The sequence below is a fragment of the Chrysemys picta genome, chromosome 22 (genome assembly GCF_011386835.1).
Source record: "Chrysemys picta bellii isolate R12L10 chromosome 22, ASM1138683v2, whole genome shotgun sequence".
In the NCBI taxonomy this organism is placed as follows: Eukaryota; Metazoa; Chordata; order Testudines; family Emydidae; genus Chrysemys; species Chrysemys picta.
In genome coordinates, this window is record NC_088812.1 from 8,155,545 (window position 1) to 8,171,652 (window position 16,108).

The window sequence follows — 16,108 nt, forward strand, 5'->3', positions numbered from 1 at the left end:
ATTGTAAAATGCTTTGGATAAAAGTGCTATATATATATATATAAATCCACCTTAATAGTAATTAATTTGTTTTGTTCTACAAATAAAAGCACACAACTCGTATTAAAATATCAGTAGTCTTACCTTTCTAAGGGTACGTCTACACTACGAAATTAGTTCGAATTTATAGAAGCCGGTTTTATTGAAATCGGTTGTATACAGCCGATTGTGTGTGTCCACACAATAAAATGCTCTAGGTGCTCTAGTCGGCGGACCGCGTCCACAGTACAAGGCTAGCGTCGACTTCCAGAGCATTGCACTATGGGTAGCTATCCCACAGCTATCCCACAGTTCCCGCAGTCTCCGCCGCCCCTTTGAATTCTGGGTTGAGATCCCAATGCCCGGATGATGCAAAACAGTGTCGCGGGCGGTTCTGGGTACATGTCGTCAGGCCCCTCCCTCCCCCGTCACAGCAACGGCAGACAATAGATTCGCGCCTCTTTACCTGGGTTACCTGAGTTACCTGTGCAGACAACATGGAGCCCGCTCAGCTGAGCTCACCGTCACCATATGTCCTCTGGGTGTCGGCAGACGTGGGACTGCATTGCTGCACAGCAGCAGCTGCTAACTGCCTTTTGGCGGTAGACGGTGCAGTAGACTGGTAGCCTTCATCGGCGATCTGGGTGCTGGCAGCCGTGGGGCTTGCCTTTTGGCAGTAAATGGTGTATTACGACTATTAGCCGTCCTATTACAAGTCGGGTCATCGCACATTAGCAGAGTCTTCCCCGAGCAGCCGATTGTGCAATAGGCCTGAAGACCATCGTCATACGCCGCCCCGTATTTGCTGCCAAGCACCCAGAAAGATGCCGAGGGCTATCAGTCACGCTGCACCGTCGTCTTAAGATGTAAAAAATAGATTTGCTCTGTATTCATTTGCTTCCCCCTCCCTCCGTCAAATCAACGGCCTGCTAAGCCCAGGGTTTTCAGTTTAATCTTTGGGGGGAACATTCTGTGTGACAGTTGTTTGTGTTTCTCCCTGATGCACAGCCACCGTTCTTGATTTTAATTCCCTGTGCCTGTACGCCATGTCGTCACTCGGCCCCCCTCCCTCCTTCCCCTAGTCCGTCAGATACTACGTTTGCGCCACAGCTCAGAGAGCCGAGAAGCGGTTCGCGCCTTTTCTTTGAATTCTGGGTTGAGATTCCAATGCCCGGATGATGCAAAACAGTGTCGCGGGCGGTTCTGGGTACATGTCGTCAGGCCCCTCCCCCCTCGTCACAGCAACGCAGACAATAGATTCGCGCCTTTTTACCTGGGTTACCTGTGCAGACAACATATCACGGCAAGCATGGAGCCCGCTCAGCTCAGCTGAGCTCACCGTCACCATATGTCCTCTGGGTGCTGGCAGACGTGGGACTGCATTGCTACACAGCAGCAGCTGCTAACTGCCTTTTGGCGGTAGACGGTGTAGCATGAGTGATAGCCATGGGGCTGGCAGCCGTAGGGCTGCATTGCACCAGCCCCTTGCCAGGCGATGGTATATTATGACTGGTACCCATCGTCGTCGTATTGGTGTGGCTGTCAATCATGGCCACCTGGGCAGACATGCTACTGTTTCGATGATGATGGCTACCAGTCGTAATATACTATTTTCTGCCAATTGCCCAGTATTGTCTGCTAAGCACCCAGAAGAGGCCGAGGGCGATGCTGGGTGCTGGCGGACGTGGGGCTGGCAGACGTGGGGCTGCATTGCTACACAGCAGCAGCCCCTTGCCTTTTGGCAGATGATGGTATTTTATGATTGGTAACCGTCATCGTCGTACTGGTATGGCTGTCACTCATGCTGCACCGTCGGCTGCCACCTTAAGATGTAAAAAATAGATTTGTTCTGTATTCATATGCTTCCCCTTCCTCCGTGAAATCAATGGCCTGCTAAGCCCAGGGTTTTCATTTTAATCTTTGGGGGGACCATTCTGTGTGACAGTTGTTTGTGTTTCTCCCTGTTCCTGTACCTGTACGCCATGTCGTCACTCGGCCCTCCCTCCCTCCCGCCCTCCCTCCTTCTCCTGGTCCATCAGATACTACTTTCGCGCCTTTTTTCTGACCAGGCGCCATAGCTAGCACTGGGATCATGGAGCCCGCTCAGATCACCGCGGCAATTATGAGCACTATGAACACCACGCGCATTGTCCTGGAGTATATGCAGAGCCAGGACATGCCAAGGCGAAACCCGGACCAGGCGAGGAGGCGATTGCAGCGCGGCGACGAGAGTGATGAGGAAATTGACATGGACATAGACCTCTCACAAGGCACAGGCACCAGCAATGTGGAAATCATGGTGTCACTGGGGCAGGTTGATGCCGTGGAACGCCGATTCTGGGCCCGGGAAACAAGCACAGACTGGTGGGACCGCATCGTGCTGCAGGTATGGGACGATTCCCAGTGGCTGCGAAACTTTCGCATGCGTAAGGGCACTTTCATGGAACTTTGTGACTTGCTGTCCCCTGCCCTGAAACGCCAGGATACCAAGATGAGAGCAGCCCTCACAGTTGAGAAGCGAGTGGCGATAGCCCTGTGGAAGCTTGCAACGCCAGACAGCTACCGGTCAGTCGGGAATCAATTTGGAGTGGGCAAATCTACAGTGGGGGCTGCTGTGATCCAATTTGCCAGGGCAATGAAAGACCTGGTGATAGCAAGGGTAGTGACTCTGGGCAACGTGCAGTCAATAGTGGATGGTTTTGCTGAAATGGGATTCCCAAACTGTGGCGGGGCCATAGACGGAACCCATATCCCTATCTTGTCACCGGAGCACCAAGCCACCGACTACATAAACCGCAAGGGGTACTTTTCAATGCTGCTGCAAGCCCTGGTGGATCACAAGGGACGTTTCACCAACATCAACGTGGGATGGCCGGGAAAGGTACATGATGCTCGCGTCTTCAGGAACTCTGCTCTGTTTCGAAAGCTGGAGGAAGGGACTTTCTTCCCGGACCAGAAAGTGACCATTGGGGATGTTGAAATGCCTATCGTGATCCTTGGGGACCCAGCCTACCCCTTAATGCCATGGCTCATGAAGCCGTACACAGGCAGCCTGGACAGGAGTCAGGACCTGTTCAACTACAGGCTGAGCAAGTGCCGAATGGTGGTGGAATGTGCATTTGGACGTTTAAAAGCGCGCTGGCGCAGCTTACTGACTCGCTCAGACCTCAGCGAAAAGAATATCCCCATTGTTATTGCTACTTGCTGTGCGCTCCACAATATCTGTGAGAGTAAGGGGGAGACCTTTATGGCGGGGTGGGAGGTTGAGGCAACTCGCCTGGCCGCTGATTACGCGCAGCCAGACACCAGGGCGGTTAGAGGAGCACAGCAGGGCGCGGTGCGCATCAGAGAAGCTTTGAAAACGAGTTTTGTGACTGGCCAGGCTACTGTGTGAAACTTCTGTTTGTTTCTCCTTGATGAACCCTCCAAACCCCCCCCACCGACCCGGTTCACTCTACTTCCCTGTAAACCAACCACCCCACCCCACCCTCCCCTCCCGCTTGCAGAGGCAATAAAGTCATTTTTTTTTAACATTCATGCATTCTTTATTAGTTCCTTACAGAGGTAGGGGGATAATTGCCAAGGTAGCCTGGGATGGGTGGGGGAGGAGGGATGGAAAAGGACACACTGCATTTTAAAACTTTAACTCTTATTGAAGGCCAGCCTTCTGATGCTTGGGCGATCATCTGGGGTGGAGTGACTGGGTGGACGGAGGCCCCCCCACCGTGTTCTTGGGCGTCTGGGTGAGGAGGCTATGGAACTTGGGGAGGAGGGCTGTTGGTTACACAGGGGCTGTAGCGGCGGTCTCTGCTCCTGCTGCCTTTCCTGCAACTCAACCATACGCTCGAGCATATCAGTTTGATGCTCCAGCAGACGGAGCATTGCCTCTTGCCGTCTGTCTGCAAGCTGACGCCACCTATCGTCTTCAGCCCGCCACTTGCTCTGTTCTTCCCGCGATTCAGCCCGCCACCTCTCCTCTCGTTCATATTGGGCTTTTCTCATCTCCGTCATTGACTGCCTCCACGCATTCTGCTGTGCTCTATCAGCCTGGGCGGACATCTGCAGCTCCGTGAACATCTCGTCCCTCGTCCTACGTTTTCTCTTTCTAATGTTCACGAGCCTCTGCGAAGGAGAAACATTTGCAGCTGGCGGAGGAGAAGGGAGAGGTGGTTAAAAAAGACACATTTTAGAGAACAATGGGTACACTCTTTCATTACAAGGTCGCATATTTCGGCTTGCAGGCAGCCATCGTAGGCCACAGTGTTTTGGCTTTTTTAACCTTCTTAACATGCGGGAAAGGTTGCAAACAGCAGCGCATTTCCCATATCAAGGATGAATTGGGTTGTCCATTTAAAATGGGGTTTCAATGTAAAAGGAGTGGCTGCGGTTTCCCGGTTAACATGCGGCACAAACACAAGTAAACCCCCCCCCCCCCCCCCACACACACACGATTCTCTGGGATGATCACTTCACCCCTCCCCCCACCGCGTGGTTAACAGCGGGGAACATTTCTGGTCAGAAGAGCAGGAACGGGCGCCTCTGAATGTCCCCTTAATAAAATCACCCCATTTCAACCAGGAGAGCTTTCTGGAGATGTCCCTGGAGGATTTCCGCTCCATCCCCATACACGTTAACAGACTTTTCCAGTAGATGTACTGGCCGCGATTGCCAGGGCAAAGTAATCATTAAACACGCTTGCTTTTTTTTGGTAATGTTTACAAATAGTTACAAAGTTACACTCACCAGAGGTCTCCTGTGTGCCCTGAGGGTCTTGGGTGAGTTCGGGGGTTACTGGTTCCAGGTCCAGGGTCACAAACATATCCTGGCTGTTGGGGAAACCGGTTTCTCCGCTTCCTTGCTGCTGTGAGCTACCTACAGTACCTCCATCGTCATCATCCTCCTCGTTCCCCGAACCGTCTTCCCTGTGTGTTTCTCCAGTGAGAGAGTCATAGCACACGGTTGGGGTAGTGGTGGCTGCACCCCCTAGGATCGCATGCAGCTCCGCGTAGTAGCGGCAAGTTTGCGGCTCTGCCCCGGACCTTCCGTTTGCTTCTCTGGCTTTGTGGTAAGCTTGCCGTAGCTCCTTAATTTTCACGCGGCACTGCTGTGTGTCCCTGTTATGGCCTCGGTCCTTCATGGCCTTGGAGATCTTTTCTAATACTTTTCCATTTCTTTTACTGCTACGGAGTTCAGCTATCACTGCTTCATCTCCCCATATGGCGAGCAGATCTCGTACCTCCCGTTCGGTCCATGCTGGAGCTCTTTTGCGATCCTGGGAGGACTCCATCACGGTTACCTGTGCTGATGAGCTCTGCGGGGTCACCTGTGCTCTCCACGCTGGGCAAACAGGAAATGAAATTCAAACCTTCGCGGGTCTTTTCCTGTCTACCTGGTCAGTGCATCTGAGTTGAGAGTGCTGTCCAGAGCGGTCACAATGAAGCACTGTGGGATAGCTCCCGGAGGCCAATAACGTCGAATTCCGTCCACACTACCCCAATTCCGACCCGCAAAGACCGGTTTTATCGCTAATCCCCTCGTCAGAGGTGGTGTAAAGAAACCGGTTTAAAGGACCCTTTAAGTCGAAAGAAAGGGCTTCGTTGTGTGGACGTGTCCAGGCTTAATTCGGTTTAACGCCGCTAAAGTCGACCTAAACCCGTAGTGTAGACCAGGCCTAATATGATGGATGTGTGGACCACCTGAATGGAGCTCGGTCTGTGGACCACAGTTTGAGAACCTCTGCTCTAGAACACATCCACAGCTTGGATGAGTCATTCAGAGCTTCAGTTTGTAGAAAAGTTACTCCAGAGGTAAGAAGCCAGGATGGGCAGGGATGAAACACCACATTCTGCATGTCCCTAGCCTTTGTTTGCCAAAAGCTGAGCGTGAACAACAGGGGATGAATCACGTGATGATTGTCTGTTTTGTTCATTCCCTCTGAAGCACCTGGCATTGACTACTTTTGGAAGACAGGACACTGGGCTAGATGGACCATTGGTCAGACCCAGTATGGCCATTCTGATGTTCTTATATCTAACCCAGATGTATCTGTCCCCCACTGTAACCCACTAGACCCCACTTCCCTCCCAGAGATGGGATAGACTCCAGGAGTCCTCATTGGGTCTCCCTCTCTGCAGAGTTAGTAACAAAGTAAGAATATACATTACAATTTTAACCAGTGTCCCTTAAGTGACTTGCCACAAGATGTCAGAACACGTTAGTATTAGTGCTCAGTGGGTCTAATATTTATTTCATTTTCTTTCTTTAGATAGGAATTAGATACAGCACTCCTGGCAGCTAATTGTTAAGTTATTTGCCAAAAAAACTAGGGTTTTCAGGTGCCTAAGTAGTCCATGGAATCATGGATAAATTGTCCCCCCCCCTCAAAATAAAAATCTGAAATGGTGCCCTGTCAGGGTTCCTTCCCCACTCTGAACTTTAGGGTACAGATGTGGGGACCTGCATGAGAACCTCTAAACTGAATTACCAGCTTAGATCTGCTTTTGCTTCCACCACCTAAATAGTTTGAGTGATTTGGGAAACTCTGTCTTCCCCCCCAAAACCTTTCCCTCCCTGGGTAGCCTTTAGAGACTTCTTCACCAATTTCCTGGTGAACACCAATCCAAACCCTTGGATCTTAACACAAGGAGAATTTAACCATCCCCCCTCCTTTCCCCCACCAATTCCTGGTGAGTCCAGATCCAATCCCCTTGGATCTTAAAACAAGGAAAAATCAATCAGGTTCTTAAAAAGAAGGCTTTTAATTAAAGAAAGAAAGGTAAAAATCATCTCTGTAAAATCAGGATGGAAAATAACTTTACAGGGTAATCAGATTCAAAGAGCCCAGAGGAACCCCCTCTAGCCTTAAGTTCAAAGTTACAGCAAACAGAGGTAAACCCTCTAGCAAAAGGAACATTTACAAGTTGAGAAAACAAAGATAAACCTAACACGCCTTGCCTGGCTGTTATTTACAAGTTTGAAATATGAGAGACTTGTTCAGAAGATTTGGAGAGCATGGATTGATGTCTGGTCCCTCTTAGTCCCAAGAGCGAACAACCCCCAAAACAAAGAGCACAAACAAAAGCCTCCCCGCACGAAGATTTGAAAGTATCTTGTCCCCTTATTGGTCCTTTGGGTCAGATGTCAGCCAGGTTACCTGAGCTTCTTAACCCTTTACAGGGAAAAGGATTTTGGTGTCTCTGGCCAGGAGGGATTTTATAGTATTGTACACAGGAGGGCTGTTACCCTTCCCTTTATAGTTATGACATGCTCCTAAGTCCACAGTACCCTGTCGTGCTCCCCCACAAGAGCCTCATTAACAGGCAACTCTGCAAGTAACCCCCATGCCTCTCTATTTCCTTGGCCACATGTATTGTGTTCTTTTTCTGGTGGCTAGTCCAGAAATAGAGGACAAGAGCTCACTACTGCTACCCCCTGAGGGATTTGTTGGGTCGAGCTCAGCTGATAGAAGCATGCAATAGCAACAGAATCTGCGACTTCAAGCTCCTAGAGCAACCTCTTACCTTTAGAGACCTGCCCTTTCATCATACACAGCTATTTTAAAGTTTAGTGTGATAGGAAAGAGACCCATTTTAAACCCTTCTTCACTACACAAGACAAAGCCCACAGTATTCATCATTAACTATTTATTTCTACTCTCCTGGCTCCCAAACTGCTTTTCCTCCCTATAGCTGCCAGCCACCTTCGAGTTCTCCCTCTTCTCTCCCCGGCCGTGCTCACTTGATTGCAGCCGTTCAGCTGACGGTCCACTTCTGCTCTTTCACTTCCATTCTTCACTTCTTTGGGTGGCTGCATTTGCCACTGAGCAGCCTGATGGAAATACCTGAGTCCTCTGTCTAGGCACATAGGCCCAGCAGTAAATCCAAAGCCCTATTGAGAGCAGTGGGAGGTTAGTCTGGACTGTCAGGAGTGGCGGCTTGGCCAATGGGGACTCCAGGCATTGCAGCTGCTGCCACCTACATGGTGAATCCTCCAACCCATCACCAAACGGCTCTTCCGCATTCTGAAGCTGGCCTCACTGGCTGACCATCGAGGAGAACAGAAACCTTTTTTTAAAGCAGGAGAGTCTCTTCAATGCTGCACTCTTTGCACGGCGCCCAGAGGGTCACAGTGAAACATGACTGGGCAGCCCCTAGGAGTCTCTTCAGGAGCTCCCTGCTCAGTCACTTGGCACCCACTAGCAGTGGCCTCTGATAGTGGCATTGCAGAGGCAGGCTCAGCAGACGGTCCCTTCTATGGCTTCCTGATTAGGAGGGAGTTAGCTCTTGTCATTTAAGGCCTGGCTGTCAGAGTCAGGGCTCCTGGGTTCTCGGACTTTGGAAGTGGGTGTGGTCTAGTGGTTGGAGCTGGTCTGGTCTCAGTACTGTGCTTCCGTCCTGCTTCTGTCAGTGATGCTGTGGGTGACCTTAACCAGTCTCTTTCCATTCCTGTGCCCCAGCTAACAGGAATAATACTGACCCGCCTCAGAGGGGCTGGCAGGGATCACCACTGTCATGACTCAAGTTGTTTCAAGGGCATTGTTGAGTTGTGTTCTTGGTAGCGAAGGGTCATATTCAGTCCCCATGGAGTCTCTATGGTTTTACTCTATGGCCATGGTTTTACTCACCTGGCATTAGAGGCGGTTTAGCCCATTCCTGGCCATGCATGGTGCATCTGCTCTGGCCCTCTCTGGCACACAGCTCCATCACACACAAAGACATGACCCACCAAGGACAATCCATCAGCTCCAGGATGCATGGTGAGCCCTAATCAGACCATAGAAAGACAGGGTGGTGTCCTCCAGTGGAAACTGCTGGAGCTTCAGCCTCTGCCCCCACCTACACCCGCATACCAAGGGCTTCAAAAGGGTTGCTGATCCCCGGCAAAGAAAGTAGCTCAGCTGAGGCCAGGGTGGGTGGAATTCCTGCCGGGACTGATTCCAAGAGAAGAGGACATTCTTCTTCGAGTGCTTGCTCATATCCATTCCATTAGGTGTGTGCGCGCCGCGTGCACGATCGTCGGAAGATTTTTACCCTAGCAACACCGGCGGGTCGGCTGTGGAGCCCCCTAGAGTGGCGCCTTCATGGCGCTGAATATATACCCCAGCCGACCCGGCGCCCCCTCAGTTCCTTCTTACCGCCCCTGACGGTCGTTGGAACTGTGGAGCGCTGCTTAGCTGTTCTCCACTCTCCCTAGCTTAGTTTGTTATTCGCAGTTATAGTTATAGTTATAGTCCTAGTGTTTATAGTTAAATAGTTCAATAGTTTTAAAAGCTGTTCTAGTTGTTATAATAGTTCAGGGGTTTAAGGGGGTCGTCTCCCCCTTTCTCCCCCGGCCGCGGGGCCGGGCTCATGCCCAACGCTCCCGGCTTCAAGCTGTGCGCCTCCTGCGCTAAGCCTATGCCCACGAGCGACCTGCACGACTCCTGTCTGAAGTGCCTGGGAGAGTCCCATCAAACAGATAAGTGCAAGATCTGTAAGGCCTTCAGACCAAGGACCAAGAAGGAGCGGGACTTTCGGCTCCGGCAACTCCTGATGGAGGCGGCACTTAGTCCGGACGCTCCATCTACAAGTCAGGCCCCGGCACCTAGCGCCTCGGTGCGCAGTGCCCCGGCGGCACCGGCCATGACGACCACGCGAGTGGCGTCAGATGAGCCTCCCCGGCACCGGACCTCGTCGGCGCCGCAAGCACAGCAAGTGCCTCGGCGCCGGTCATTATCCCCAGGGCATAAGAAAGCCCATAAGACGGGGACCTCCGTGCCGAAGACGCTGGCTCCCCCAGTGCCGGGGGTAGAGCCGCGTCCGCCGGTGGAGCACCGGAAACAGGTGCCTCCAGCACCGTCGACTCCGGCGCCGAGGCCGTTGAGTCCGGTGCAGATGGCGTCTCCACCGAGGCCGGCGGTGATACAGTGCCTCCCGTCGACGCCTGAGACCTCCGCGGCGGCGAGAGACTTAATAGCTCTCACAGAGCCGGCACCGCCCCAACCACCGGCACCGACGGCACCGTTGACTCGCCCGGTCCAGTCGAGGGGGAAACCTGCCTTGATGCGCCCTCCATCGCAAGGGCTGGAACCTCGGCACCGATCCAGGTCCCGAAGCAGGTCCCCACGCCGCTCGCAGTCCCGGCACCGAATATCACCTCGGCACCGGTCGTACTCGCGGCCAAGATCTTCTTCGCGGCACCGCTCTACGTCTCGGCACCGCTATGATCGTCGGCACCGATCAACGTCGAGACGTAGTTCTCGGCACCGCTACGGTCGACGCTCGACGTCGAGAGGCCGCTCCCGGTACCGGGCATACTCCAGGTCCTCGTCGAGGTCCAGATCCGACTCCCGGCACCGACGAGGTCATCGGCACCGGTCGCGGTCCCGGCACCGATCGCCGGCACCGCGTGGAGATAGATCATCTCCGGACCGGCACCGTGCGGCACCGCAGCCCACGGGAATCGTCTCGACGCTCTCGGCACCGCCATGGCCATCGAGATCGGTGTCTCGCTCCTCGGAGGACCTCTCGAGATCGGCATACCCCCCTCAGGGGCAAGCCGAGGAACAGGACTTGGGCCATTGGCAGAACATAACAGAGGACCATTCTCATGGCCCATCTCACTGGTCGTTTTGGACCCCGTGGGCGTACCATCAGGCGCAAGGGGCTCCAGTTGCTTCGACCTCTCGCTCCGGTCACTCTGTTAGAAGGGCCCCGGAGTCCACCATCTCTCGGCCTCCGCCAGGGGGCATGGAGGCTTCCGTGCCCGCACCACCTGACGCCCTGGACTCAAGCGCAGGTGATGCTCCGACCCAGGAGCAGGGAGACCAGGACCCTCCCTTGGATCCTGTTCCACCGGAGGCATCTTCCTCTTCCTCTCCGGATGAGGCAGTGGCGGGCACATCGTGCACAGGTCCACCTCCAATAGATCTTCAGGCTCACCAAGATCTTCTGCGTAGGATGGCCCGTAATATGGACCTGCAGGCGGAGGAGATAGTGGAGGTGCACGACCCCATCGTGAATATCCTCGGAGCGGATGCCCCATCGAGGGTGGCGTTACCCCTGATCCGCACGATACAAGCCAATGTATCTACGATATGGCAGACTCCTGCCTCTATCCCACCCACAGTGAGAGGGGTGGAAAGGAAATACTTTGTCCCGTCTAAAGACTACGGGTACTTGTATACCCACCCCCAGCCGTGTTCACTGGTGGTGGCATCAGTGAACGCAAGGGAGCGCCACGGTCAGCAGGCCGCAGCGCCCAAATCGAAGGAGGCTAAGCGCCTCGATTTATTCGGCCGTAAAGTTTACTCAGCCGGAGGGCTGCAACTTAGAGCGGCTAATCAACAGGCGCTCTTGAGCCGCTATAGCTTTAACTCCTGGAACTCTATGGGGAAGTTCAAGGAGTTGGTTCCCCAAGAGTCCAGGGAGGAGTTTGGAGCCCTGGTGGAGGAGGGTAAGAAGGTGGCTCGGACCTCCTTACAGGCCTCCTTAGACATAGCGGACTCTGCTGCGAGAACCCTGGCCTCAGGTATCGCTATGCGGAGGATCTCCTGGCTCCAGGTTTCGGGTCTGCCTCAGGAACTGCAGCAAACCCTGCAGGATCTGCCCTTTGAAGGACAAGGGTTGTTTTCAGAAAAGACGGACTCTCGCCTGCAGAGCCTCAAGGACTCCAGGACGATCATGCGTTCCTTGGGGATGCATGTTGTGGGCCCTCAGCGCAGGCCATTTAGACCGCAGCCTCAGCGCTTCTACCCCCCCCCCGCCTCGTCAGAGACAGGACTCGACCCGGAGGCGAGGACGAGGTGGTAGAAGAAGGTGGACCGGCCCTCAACCTGGTCAGAACCAGGGGCCACCTAGACCACCTTCAGGCCCCAGGCAGAACTTTTGAAGGTGCGGTCGAGGACGGCGCCCCAGTCATCCCACAGGATCCAGCCCCATCCTTTCGGGATCGCCTTTCCCATTTCCACCATGCCTGGTCCCTTATAACCTCGGACCGTTGGGTCCTTCGCACGGTGGACAGGGGATATGCTATCCAGTTTTCCTCAATTCCCCCCTCCTCCCCCCCTTCCCCGTCCCTCTTCAGGGACCCTTCTCACGAGCAACTTCTTATACAGGAAGTTTCCACGCTCCTTGCTATGGGGGCCATAGAGGAGGTCCCAGTGGAGTTAAGGGGCAGGGGATTCTATTCCCGTTACTTCCTCATTCCCAAGTCCAAAGGAGGTCTGCGACCCATCTTGGACTTGCGCGGACTCAACAAATTCGTAGTAAAGTTGAAGTTCCGCATGGTTTCTTTGGGGACCATTATCCCTTCCCTCGATCCTGGAGACTGGTTCGCCGCCCTCGACATGAAAGATGCATACTTTCACATAGCAATTTACCCGCCTCACAGACGCTTCCTGCGGTTCGTGGTAAGCAAGGTGCACTACCACTTTGCAGTCCTTCCCTTCGGCCTATCCTCGGCCCCAAGGGTGTTCACGAAATGTATGGCTGTCGTGGCAGCGTACCTTCGTCGGCAAGGGATACAGGTGTTCCCGTACCTAGACGACTGGCTGGTACGCGGTCGCACCAAAGAACAAGTTCGAGATCACGTCCACATAATAGTGCACACATTCAACAAGTTGGGTATCCTACTCAACAAGGACAAATCCACTCTAGAACCTACCCAGAGAATAGAATTCATCGGCGCGGTTCTAGACTCCAGACGTGCACAAGCCATCCTGCCAGACAATCGCTTTTGCACCATCACGAGCCTCATTCAAGGACTCAAGGCCTTCCCAACTACCACGGTGAGGTCGTGCCTTACCCTGCTGGGTCACATGGCTTCCTGCACGTACGTAACCAGGCATGCCAGACTTGGGCTTCGCCCACTCCAGACTTGGGTGTCATCAATATACCGCCCACATCGGGACAGCCTGAACATGGTGGTCACGGTCCCGAACTCGGTCCTGACCTCCCTCACATGGTGGCTAGACCACAAGGTGGTTTGCGAGGGGATGCCGTTTCACGCCCCACAACCCTCTCTGCACCTGGTCACAGACGCTTCATCCCTGGGTTGGGGCGCCCATCTCAACGAACACCATACCCAGGGCCTGTGGACTGCACCCCAGATAGCCCTGCACATCAGTGTTCGGGAACTGATGGCGGTGCGCCTGGCGTGCCAGGCATTTCTCAATCTCCTACGTGGCCGCTGTGTGTTAGTTCTCATCGACAACACCACTGCCATGTTTTACATCAACAAGCAAGGAGGAGCACGTTCGTCAATTCTATGCCAAGAGGCCTTTCGCCTGTGGGACTTCTGCATCGCCCACTCAATCCATCTCACGGCATCGTTCCTCCCTGGAGTCCAGAACACTCGGGCGGACCGACTCAGCAGGTCCTTTCAAACACACGAGTGGTCTATCCGTCCGGACATCATACATTCCGTTTTCCAGAAGTGGGGGTTTCCCCAGATAGACCTGTTTGCATCTCGAGACAACAGGAAGTGCCACGTGTTCTGCTCCCTGCAAGGTCGAGCTCCGGGCTCCCTCTCGGATGCGTTTCTCCTTTCCTGGAAAGACCACCTGTTTTATGCCTTCCCTCCGTTTCCTCTGGTCCACAAGGTACTGCTCAAATTGCGCAGAGACCAGGCACAGGTGATTCTGATCGCCCCAGCGTGGCCGAGACAACATTGGTACACCACGCTGTTGGAGCTCTCGGTTCAGACACCGATCCCGCTTCCATTATGCCCGGATCTCATCTCTCAGGACCACGGCCGCCTGCGTCACCCCGGCCTGCAATCACTCCACCTCACGGCGTGGCTGCTCCATGGTTCACCCAGGCAGAGCAGCAGTGCTCGCACTCTGTCCAACAGATTCTGCTGAGCAGTAGGAAGCCCTCAACAGGGACCACATACTTGGCCAAGTGGAAGCGGTTCTCCTGTTGGTGCGAACAACGAGCCACGTCCCCGTTACAGGCACCTATCCCTCTCATTTTGGAATATCTCCTCTCCCTAAAACAGCAAGGGTTGGCGATATCTTCGATTAGAGTTCACCTGGCCGCTATATCGGCCTTTCACCCAGGGGAACTCGCGTCCTCGGTATTCTCTAACCCGATGGTCGTTAGATTCCTCAAGGGCTTAGACCGGATGTACCCACAACAACGTCAGCCCGTTCCGACGTGGGACCTCAACCTGGTTCTCTCCAAGCTCACAGGTCCTCCATTCGAGCCACTGGCCACCTGTTCACTTCTGTACCTATCCTGGAAGACAGCCTTCCTCGTAGCCATCACCTCAGCAAGGCGCGTTTCTGAACTCAGGGCGCTTACATCCGAGCCCCCTTACACAGTTTTCCATAAGGATAAAGTGCAGCTCCGCCCACATCCTGCCTTTCTCCCTAAGGTGGTTTCTCCATTTCATATCAACCAGGATATATTTCTCCCGGTCTTTCATCCTAAACCACATGCTACTCGCCAGGATCAACGTTTGCATTCTCTGGACGTACGCAGGGCCCTGGCCTTCTATATTGACCGCACAAGGCACTTTAGAAAGACGACGCAACTCTTAGTTGCAGTGGCCGACCGAATGAAAGGCTCACCGGTCTCATCACAACGCCTATCCTCCTGGATTACGTCTTGCATCCGGACTTGCTACGACCTGGCAGGTGTCTCAGTACCACACCTCACCGCTCACTCCACGAGGGCCCAAGCTTCCTCGACGGCTTTCCTGGCGCAAGTTCTGATCCAGGACATTTGTAGAGCTGCGGTTTGGTCGTCAGTCCACACGTTTACAGAACACTATGCACTAGTGCAGCAGTCCAGGGACGATGCTGCCTTCGGATCAGCGGTTTTGCACACAGCAATGTCTCACTCCGACCCCACCACCTAAGTTGGGCTTGGGAGTCACCTAATGGAATGGATATGAGCAAGCACTCGAAGAAGAAAAGACGGTTACTCACCGTTGTAACTGTTGTTCTTCGAGATGTGTTGCTCATATCCATTCCAAACCCGCCCCCCGTCCCCACTGTCGGAGTAGCCGGCAAGAAGGAACTGAGGGGGCGCCGGGTCGGCTGGGGTATATATTCAGCGCCATGAAGGCGCCACTCTAGGGGGCTCCACAGCCGACCCGCCGGTGTTGCTAGGGTAAAAATCTTCCGACGATCGTGCACGCGGCGCGCACACACCTAATGGAATGGATATGAGCAACACATCTCGAAGAACAACAGTTACAACGGTGAGTAACCGTCTTTTTCTCCTTTGCTCTAGGGAGATTGCCATAGGAAAAGCAGCTGGGGTGGGGGCAGTACAAGCACTACCCCTCAGCCCTTGAATAGCAGGCAACCAGGACTCTGGGAGCTCAGGGACTAGCGTGTCTTGCTAGCAGCACCCCCCCATTCGTTTCCCCCCCCCCCCCCCCCGGGTGCTGGGCCTCAGGCCTAGGAAACATTAAATTTGGGGTCGGGAAGGAATTTTCCTCCAGGGTAGATTGGCAGAGGCCCTGGAGGTTTTTCGCCTTCCTCCGCAGCATGGGGCAGGGGTCGCTTGCTAGAGGATTCTGAGCGACTAGAAGTCTTTAAATAATGATTTGGGGAGTTCAACAGCTAAGTCAAGGGAGAGAATTCTTCCAGGAGTGGGTGGGTCAGGTTTTGTGGCCCGCATCATGCGGGAGGTCAGACTAGATGATCATAATGGTCCCTTCTGACCTTAGAGTCTATGAGTCTATGAGTCTAAACCCCTGCACAGCTGGAAGCGGGAGGGGTTGTTTCCCATGGAGCTGGGGGAATTTATGCTGGGCTGTGGCTCTGCCGAGGTTAGTGGGGTGCTCCAGAGAGTTCGGGCTCAGCCGGAGCTGTAGGCTGTCCCCCAGGTCTCCTGGCTGCCTATCTGTGGGTGCGCACCTTGGGGGCAGGCCTGCCCCTCACCCTGGTGCTGGGGCTGACGTTCCTCTCTATCCTCCACCCCCACCCCCCAACAGGACGTCAGCCTTCACTTCGTGCTGTGGGGCTGCCTACACGTCTACCAGCGCATGATTGACAAGGCGGAGGATGTGTGCCTCTTTCTGCCGCAGCCTGGGGAGATGGTGGGCCAGCTGGCTGTGTTGGCCGGGAATTTCCCCAAGGTCACATCAGAATTTTGGT

The 16,108-nt window shown here is 54.0% G+C and overlaps 1 protein-coding gene across 1 annotated transcript; it reads right to left on the reverse strand.

Annotated features, from left to right (window-relative positions):
- Positions 1-3,532: 3,532 nt before the first annotated feature.
- LOC135977048 (uncharacterized) lies at positions 3,533-5,689 on the reverse strand. Its single transcript, XM_065575748.1, has 2 exons — positions 4,762-5,689; positions 3,533-4,163 (listed from the first exon to the last, which is right to left on the reverse strand). The coding sequence occupies exons 1-2, from the start codon at positions 5,303-5,305 to the stop codon at positions 3,661-3,663; spliced, it is 1,047 nt and encodes a 348-aa protein (XP_065431820.1). The 5' UTR covers positions 5,306-5,689; the 3' UTR covers positions 3,533-3,660.
- Between the last annotated feature and the right edge of the window lie 10,419 nt (positions 5,690-16,108).

Bases quoted from the DNA above. Each gene is read 5' to 3' on its own strand.
- LOC135977048 (XM_065575748.1), bottom strand. From the start codon at position 5,305: ATGGAGTCCTCCCAGGATCGCAAAAGAGCTCCAGCATGGACCGAACGG. The intron at 4,164-4,761 runs GTGAGTGTAACT...CTCCTCCGCCAG, and splicing joins GGGCACACAGGAGACCTCTG to CTGCAAATGTTTCTCCTTCG.